The following is an 8,547-nucleotide window of genomic DNA, read 5'->3' as shown; positions in this document are numbered from 1 at the left end:
TTAGAACAATTATCTGTCGCTAAATTTCTAGTTTTATATCCTTCTTTCACCGAGGATACACTCGTTCTTTCTCAGTAACGCTACAGGAAAAAAATCAATAAACGCACGAACGGAGCTTGGGTTTCCCAATGTCGAAACAATTGTATCGTCTGAGATGATTGATTACGAATCAGTAATGTTTGCTCCAAACATAATTCAAGGGCAAATCAGAGCTGCGATGTTGCACGAAGTGGAAAAAATTGGAAAAACACGCGTGATGTCTAAAAGATGTCTGAAAAAGGTGTTTCACTTTTGACCAAAATACACCGAAAAGATGCCAGAAAACGTTTAAAAGACGAATGTCAAATTTTCTCGTGTTTCGTAGATTTTGAAGACAGACCACCTTAAAGGTATCCTTTACTAGTCAGCTTATAAAAGCTTTGATTCTTTTGAATAAAATCAGCAATTTCAGATTGAAATCGGAGGAATCTACTAGACTGTTAACCGTATCTAAGCGCTTTGAAATGATCCATTGATATCAAAGCTTCCGTCTACAATTACAGTAACATGTATTATTGTTTTTTTTTTTTTTTTTTTCAGAGATAGAAAGAGAGAGATCTTCGTAGCTAATAAATATAATAATGACTTGATAAATATTCAATGTACGACTATCCCTTGATACAATTTATGAAAGGCATTGATTGTTCCTACTAACCAACCTTCTTAGGCGTCTTTTTTTCTTTTCTAAAAACAACAAGAGATGCCTTTGAAGAAATGTTTAAAAAATGATTCTACGATGCACGCGTTACGAGTCTCGGTACGATAACTATTCGCATAAATTCGGTCAATAGAATTAAACATACTGCTCGGAAAGGATAATTTTTAGTCGTTACCAGCCTTTTCATAGGATCACAGATCGAGACGAAGCTTCCTTTTTTCAACGAACGAATGAGCCAAGCGTCCGGCATACCTTTTATCGCTATTAAAAGGAAAGGAAGAATTCCCAAGCTGGCCTCGCGTGGAATCATGCGCGCACATACTTAACCGCGCAACTTATACGTGCGTTGAATACGTAACCTGGGTATAATAATTATTTCTACGCATTCGCCACGCACTATAGAATCCTACGGCTTTACCCTACAACTACTAATCCGTTGACTACGAGTCCCGCTATTATATATCTGCGCTTTGTTCTTCCGACCAGGAATGCGAAGCCGTGAGAGCTGAATTGAGCGCTCCTGCACGTACGTTCAAATGCACTCCCACGATGCTTCTAAACCAATCGAGAATGTTTGTACAATATCACGATACCGAGCAATCGAACTCGATGTGCACACTTTCATTTTTGTGTATACGATTGTATGTATGTACGTACAGGTATGGGAACAGCTGATTCCTCAAACGTGTCTAACTGAAATTTCAAGTTCAGCAGCTCACTTCACTTTCATACTTCCTTGTCGTTATCGTAACTACCTGCACGAGCACCGATTCACGTGTAAATTTAGTACGTGTCATATTGGCGATACCTTCGTCGGTTCCTTGGACCTCGAATATATTGTGGGAATGACCGAACAAAGGTTTACAAGCGTTAAATTTCCGCAACAATTGCAAGAAAATATAGTAACGGTGATCGTAATGAGAAATAATAGTAACGGACAATAGACTTTCCGGTAACAGCTAGAAAACTAATTTTCATTTTCTACCTAGAACTATATTTCTTTATTGTGGTAAAAAATGAAAATAGTTAAGGACTGAGTGGTAACTGGAACTAAAAATTTCTCTCAGTGTAGTAAAAATGTAGTGGTCGCGACAGAAATTAAATACCGATCAGTTTTGGAATGACGGTGCATCGAAATTTCTTGAAAATTTCCCGCATTAGGAAAGGCAAACTTCCAATTCATCGACCTCGTCAACATGTTGCCTTTCTTATTCAACTTCTCGAGGTACCATTTACTTGAAGATCAAATGAATGATTCCGATTCATTAAAATTGATTTTGAACGAATGTTATATAATCTCCGTTATCGTGTTATTTTCGATCATTTCCAATATGACCCCTTATTTCTGATGGTCAGTGATTTTTGGAGGAGGAAGGAATCGCAGGAAATTACAACTAATCACTATAAATCAATGAAAATAAACCCAGAACGGTGAGAAATCATTGGAAATCGGTCGAAATCACTGATTAAAATGTGAATGAACGAAAACGTAAGATGAGATAAAAATAAATTATAGAACGTTTCCGAATTGGATCCGATTGGCGTTTACCCTGCGACCTGCAGTTTTCTGTTTCGAGAAAACGCGAATTGGTTGAAGGAATAAATGAAATAAAATATGAAACTTACGTTGTTCAGGATTGTATTGAATTCTTTTATCGCTGTGTCAAAATTTGCACACGTTAGATATCGTGTGCTTTACCTTATTACTGTGTCATTTTGAAGATAGAGTTTTTTTGGTATTATGATTGGCTGACCGAAAATCGATACTTTTTATTAATTTTATCACGAGTTAGTTGTACATTAAGCACTTGTCAAATTGTTATATCGTAAATTACGAAGATCTCGGCAAAAATACAAGAATAGAATATACTGGAAGCATGAACAAAAGCCATTGATGCCGATGATTTATTTATTAATCATTGAAAAATAGTTAAAGGTCTAGTAGGTTTGTTCGATTTCACTCATATCCTGACTCATTTAATTCAGAAAAGTATTTCCTACTGGAAAGTAGCTGAAACAAATTCCATTTCAGTATTCAATTCAATATTGCTATTCGTTGATCATAATCAACGTTAGCGTAATATTGAAAGACGAAATATTCAACCATACCATAACATGGTAATAAAAAGTGTCTCGGTGTTGGCAGAAAAAAGTCTTTCGAACAAAGTGATCCATCGTATAGAGTGAAACCGAACAAATTTACTAGTTTTTCGAAATAATTTTCAAGCGATTGGAATCGAACCATCGATATCTGTAAGCGATTGTTTATAATACCAGTATTTTTGTACATATAAAAAGACGATCATACCTTAGAAAAATAATAATTTAATAATTACTCAATGCACGACTATCTGGTAATAAAATTAATAAGAAGTATAAATTTTCGGCCTACTGCGATCTTCTCAGCCGTCACGTCACGTCAACAAAGGCGGACACACCTTACTGGAGTTGAAGAAAGTGATTGATGATGGGATTTCCCGAGGGTCGATAAGCGCATCGGCATGACTGGCTGCACTCTGGGTTTCTCTCCGGGATCGGCTAGAGGGCCAAAACCGACTGCAATGGTTGGTCCGGCATGTGTGCGTCATGGAGGAGAAAGAGGCTGACGGAGATCCTGTGCTCGGTTGTTTTGCCTTCGTCTCCTAGACTGCAGCAGTTCGTTTCATGAGCCATAATAAAGGCATGGGGAAGTCTGGTTTGTGGGGAATTGACTCACTGCAAGGGAGAGTCGGCTTCGTCCCCGGTCGTCCCCGGTCGGAATTAGGGGAATTAAGGGTGTCTCGCTTTCGGCCGTTACCCAAGGGCGAGGGACTGTTTGCTTAGGTGAGAAAATATCCCACGCATCCAATTTCCGCGCCGTCTTTGTGAGACGGCACTTCGAGGTGGGGAGTCGACTTAAAGTCTACGAACGGAAAGGAAAGGTGGCAAAAAAAGAACGGAAAAATTAGAAGATTTACACAGGCTATGTTTTGGGGTGTTGAAAATTATTTAAAATACTTTAGTCGTTTGTAATATACGTATCCAACAGGCGACATAAATATGCTTCTCTTACCTATTTTCATATACATCTGCCAAGTGGAATACATCGATTCTGGAACCTATAATGGTGTACAATAATTGAAATGATTACAATTATGTAAACAGTGTATCATATGGCCAGAACAAAAGGAAAATCCGCTGATCGATATGCTCGAAATCCATTAATACAGTATCTTCAAAATTACGATATTAATTTTTTTATCAGTTAAAATTTTAAAATAACTGATCGGTACCGGCGAATAGGAATAGAAAGCGGAATGCCTGCGTTTCTCCGGGAACACATCGATTTTTTGCCAGTCGAGCTTCACCACTATGTACATATACATTATTCTTCTCACAGCCATGAGTAAATACTTGGAACGTTCGGTCGGTAATGTAGAATGCCTGAGATTGAGACATTTATCGAAGAAATCAGAGCAAGAAAAATTGACGAAAAGCACGGAGATGAGAATTTACAAAATTTCCATGTGGATCTTATGTTTAAAAAATTTGTTGTGAAAAATCCGGTGGCCTGTGTGCGAGACAAGTTATTATCGAGTTGTATTGTGCCATATATTTATAAAAAAAATTACTAATAAAAGTAGAAACTAGCCCAACTTTTATAGTAATCGAAAATATCTTTATTGTTTAAAAACGTTGAAAAAAATTATCTGTTTTATTCTCGCTGACCCGGTAAGAGGTCAAAGTTATTTTATGAGGTGTCTGTTAAATTTTTAGTTGTATACGGCCGAATGATGTATATTATCATTTAATTTGAGACATTTGCTGCACACGGGCAGGATTATTGTTAGACGAAAAGAGACTATCAGTGATCGAAATTGATTAATTCGTAACTTCTCGATAAGATATCGCGACAAGTAAATTATCGGTTAAAGTTCGGTTGATTTGGAAGTTTTTTCGAGTGTTCTTTTTGCTTCCGCCAGGGTAACGAAGGACCAAACATCATCGGCGAGAAGTTTCGGTTCCTCGAAAGCGGCGAAGTGACCACCCCGAGGCATGTGATTTACCTGAAGCAAATTCCGGTACCTGAAACGCAATAGGGATTCCGACTGGTAGGTAATTTCGTGCGGAAACAGGGCACATGCAGTCGGCGTGTAGATAGGAAACCTGCGAATTCATAATTAGTAAGGCGATGAAACTTCTCTTCGTATTCTTGATCACAACATCCTTTCGTCTCACTCACATTTCCGTCTGAAACATCAGATGAGCAATATTGAAAGTTTCGGCGTACAATCGCATTGTTGTTGTGATCGAGTTTGTCACCCAGTAGACCATAACGTTGTCCAAAAGCTCGTCGATGGTAAACTTTTCGAGCAGTCGACCATCTTTGTTGAATCTGTACTCCGGATTCGTCCATGTGCTGAACTTTTCCAAGATGTAGGCAGCCAAACCAGCCGGAGAGTCGGTGAGCGCGATGCCTAAAACGACACGCGGATCAGTACTCGATTTACTTTACCCAAGTTTTTCCAATTCTGAATCGGAATATTCTGTGATGATTTAGTTGGCCATACTTCACCAGTTCATTATTAGCCTAAACGGCAATAAACACAAAGTCCTTAAAATGATATCTAAACGATCTGATCTTATGTCCGATGTCCCACTTTTCGACATCTTAAAGACGGGAGACATCTTTTGGACATAAAGACATATTTTCGGGTGAAAAAAAAACGGGTCTTAAACATATGTTAAACGTCTTCTTGGCAGCTTCAGTTTTGTGCTGTATGGGTGTTTCTTACCCGAGAGTTTCGTAAAAAATATTTGGGGCTTCTTACCGACTGTGTCAGGCTTTGTAGCCTGTACGTGTAGATAACCAAATTCTTCGAAAAGACGTGACCAATGGTAGCTTAGAGGATACATCTTGGACCAGTGCTCATTGCTGACGACTAGAGACGGAATGTAGGCACCGAGAATGGTCCAGACGTAAGCAGAGGGTGCGTTGTTTTGGCACATGTTCGAGTGTATTCCCAAAACACTGGAACATATTCCAATATCACGTCCTGCTCATTTTTGACGTTGTGACTTGTTTGGTAAAAAGTCACTTTAAAGTATACTGTCAGTCACCTTTCGGGGTAGAGAACTCCCATGTTTGCTGTGATGACACTTCCCGCGTCCCCGCCTTGAGCATAGAATTTTTCAAAACCTAGCCTGCTCATTAGATTCTTCAACACTATCGTCATCTGCTCGTGGGAATGTGGAAATTAGAAATTGTGCTCGATTGATAGTCAGTATGGTGAGGGAAGTGATTTTTAAGGAGTTATACACGAGTGGACGGCCAAAAAATTAAGTGAATTTTGGGAAGTTGTATCCTGAATGCCAGTTGTGCAATTCCATTTGCGATTCGTTTTTGCGAAAGCACGTTGATTATGATTCATTTACAGATTTGTATAAAATCGTCAGTGATTACACCCGTTGTTTTGCCGTGCCCACGACATCTCGAAAACGGCTCAACCAATTTAATTTAAACTTAGAGAAAGGATTCACGGATAGTTTAACCTCTTTGCCACGATCCTGCTTTTTTATAGGTATTACATTTTTTGGGTTAGTTCAATGAAAAAAAAGTCTAAAATCTTAGATCGAGAATCGAAATTCAATTTTAAACGGTCGTTATTTCGATGAAAAAAAATATCGATTCTGGCGAAAGGGATAAACTATTCAAGAATACTGTTTCCAAATTCGAAGTTAATCGGTTGATCGGTTTTGAAGATATCGTGGGCATCGCAAAACATGACATTGCGCGAAATGATTGACGTTATTATCAATAACGATGCTTCCTATCAGTTGATTGTGATAAGAAAAATATGAGAGTCAAGTTTGATCTACATGCTTTTGAATGAAACAAACCATCAACCACCATTATACAATGAATATAATTTCCAAAATTCACCCATTTATTCAGACGTTGACTCGTCTGCTCATACACATATATTCTCTTCAATTTTTGCGATACCTGAGTGGAGCCTAAACCAGGGCGAGCTGCTGCGTCCGAAAACCCGTAACCTGGCAACGATGGTATGATCAGCTCAAAGACGAAATCCCGATCATCACGTGGTATCGTGAGGAGAGGGATGATCTTCTGAAATTCAACGATGGATCCGGGCCAGCCGTGGACCAGCAGCAGAGGGAGAACTCTGATAGAACTGTCCTCCAAGATTCTGGGCTTCACATGGTAAAAGTGGATGTCCAAGCCTGTGAAATCATTCATCATCACAGTCGTGAATACTAGGAGTTCGCTTATTCCAAAAACAACTGCACCTTTAGTATTTCACCTTGAATGCTGGTCTCGAACTGCGAATACTTGTTAAGGAGGCTTTGACGTTTGGTCCAGTCGTACTTTGTCCTCCAGTACTCCAGTACGGTTTGTAGGTGCTCGCTGTCTACGCCGTAAATCCACCCAATGTCTTCGAGTGGCTTTCTCAAAGATTGGGTTCTGCTAAGGCGCATCTTAAGGTCATCGATAACCTGCACGTAAAATTCACACCGTCAATTGCAGAATGTGATCTACGTGTATCAAAATCTTCTAGTTTATGAAGCATATACCTCTTGTTTAACATCAATTTCGAATGGCCGAATAGTTTTGTCTTCCGAGTAAGATTCTCTTGTCCCCCAGTACTGGTCGTCAGGCACTGCTGGTGCTTTGGGATTTTCTGAGTTACTAGAATAAATAATCACTAGGGTATCCCTTATTTAGGTTATTGACGAATATTTTCCGTCTCACCCCCCAAATTGACTTGGAATAATTTTAAAAAATTTGCCTCATTTTTTCAAATTTTTACTTCAACTCCAACACGTACCATCACGAGGGTGAATTTCCCCATTTTAAATACACGTGTTTCAGACACATCCTCAGTACATGTTTTATTATACTAAAAGGGATTAAAGGTATATAAGGGACACCCTAATGGTCACACATCTTTACTATGAATTAAAATCATCGATTAAAAGCAGAAATTAAAGGCTTGTTTAGCATTAGAACTTTAAAGGGACACCTGAATTTTCAAGTTATTATTACTGGGAGATTAACGTCTGCAGGAATATGTGGTGCAAAGTTTGTGTCAGATCACAGCTAAAAATTCTCCTTGGCACTACACAGCGATATTCTCTTTATTACCATTCGAAAATTTAAGATTATTTTTTCTCACCTCCAGTACCTTGCAGCTCCATAGATCAACAGCAATAACAGTAACGTGAATTTCCACATATTTGTGAGTTGATCCAAGTTTTCGAATGCAGTGAACTTGTTGTATGTAGAACGGACAGGCTGTGACGAACAACCAGCGAACTACACGTACCTAGTAGAACTGACGCTTCGTGTGTACTTTTAGCTTGTATCGTTTCCTCCCACTTAATTCGACATTAGAAATCATCGGTGAGACGTTTTTGAAAGTAGCAAACCACATCGGCCAATTCTTCTTCGTTATAAACTTTTCAAGTCAGTCAGATCCCGATGAAAGCCTGCGGCTGTACCAAGTATAATCAATGATATAAACAGGTTTTCTTTTCACCAACGTTTATGCCCGTCTAACGATGACCAGACATAATCACGTTTACTCTTTCATTATGTATAACTTCACACGCATAGCCAAAATAAACAACACCGTTGTATGGTCACGCTCAACATGAGTTACGGATATCAGAAGGTCCATGGACTTTGATCGACTGAAACGAACAAATCCTGTTGATCTGGATATTATTAGGTGTTTGAGACAAATCTGCTTTTATTTTTGATTGCTGTGTGCTTTTGCAGCGACCACATAAATCTTGGATCTTATCTTTTCTGATACCGTACAGAATCTAGTCTGGATTAGCGGATT

At 38.8% G+C, this 8,547-nt stretch overlaps 1 protein-coding gene across 5 annotated transcripts; it reads right to left on the bottom strand.

Moving 5' to 3' along the window:
* Nucleotides 1–2,371: 2,371 nt before the first annotated feature.
* LOC124213583 (juvenile hormone epoxide hydrolase 1-like) lies at nucleotides 2,372–8,436 on the bottom strand. 5 transcript variants are annotated; one of them, XR_006881902.2, is made up of 11 exons: nucleotides 7,876–8,436; nucleotides 7,274–7,388; nucleotides 7,003–7,195; nucleotides 6,684–6,922; nucleotides 5,798–5,913; nucleotides 5,509–5,708; nucleotides 4,920–5,154; nucleotides 4,744–4,843; nucleotides 3,750–3,795; nucleotides 3,414–3,599; nucleotides 2,372–3,344 (listed from the first exon to the last, which is right to left on the bottom strand). XR_006881902.2 is itself a non-coding variant. In XM_046615019.2 (10 exons), the coding sequence occupies exons 1-10, from the start codon at nucleotides 7,932–7,934 to the stop codon at nucleotides 3,517–3,519; spliced, it is 1,386 nt and encodes a 461-aa protein (XP_046470975.1). In that variant the 5' UTR covers nucleotides 7,935–8,436; the 3' UTR covers nucleotides 2,372–3,516. The 5 variants fall into 5 exon arrangements, 3 of the variants coding, with proteins under 3 accessions (XP_046470975.1, XP_046470974.1, XP_046470976.1); XR_011176806.1 differs by having other exon boundaries at nucleotides 2,372–3,339; XM_046615019.2 differs by having other exon boundaries at nucleotides 2,372–3,599.
* Between the last annotated feature and the right edge of the window lie 111 nt (nucleotides 8,437–8,547).

Source organism: Neodiprion pinetum, chromosome 3 (genome assembly GCF_021155775.2).
Source record: "Neodiprion pinetum isolate iyNeoPine1 chromosome 3, iyNeoPine1.2, whole genome shotgun sequence".
NCBI classification, from domain to species: domain Eukaryota; kingdom Metazoa; phylum Arthropoda; class Insecta; order Hymenoptera; family Diprionidae; genus Neodiprion; species Neodiprion pinetum.
This window is presented reverse-complemented; position numbering and strand designations above follow the sequence as displayed.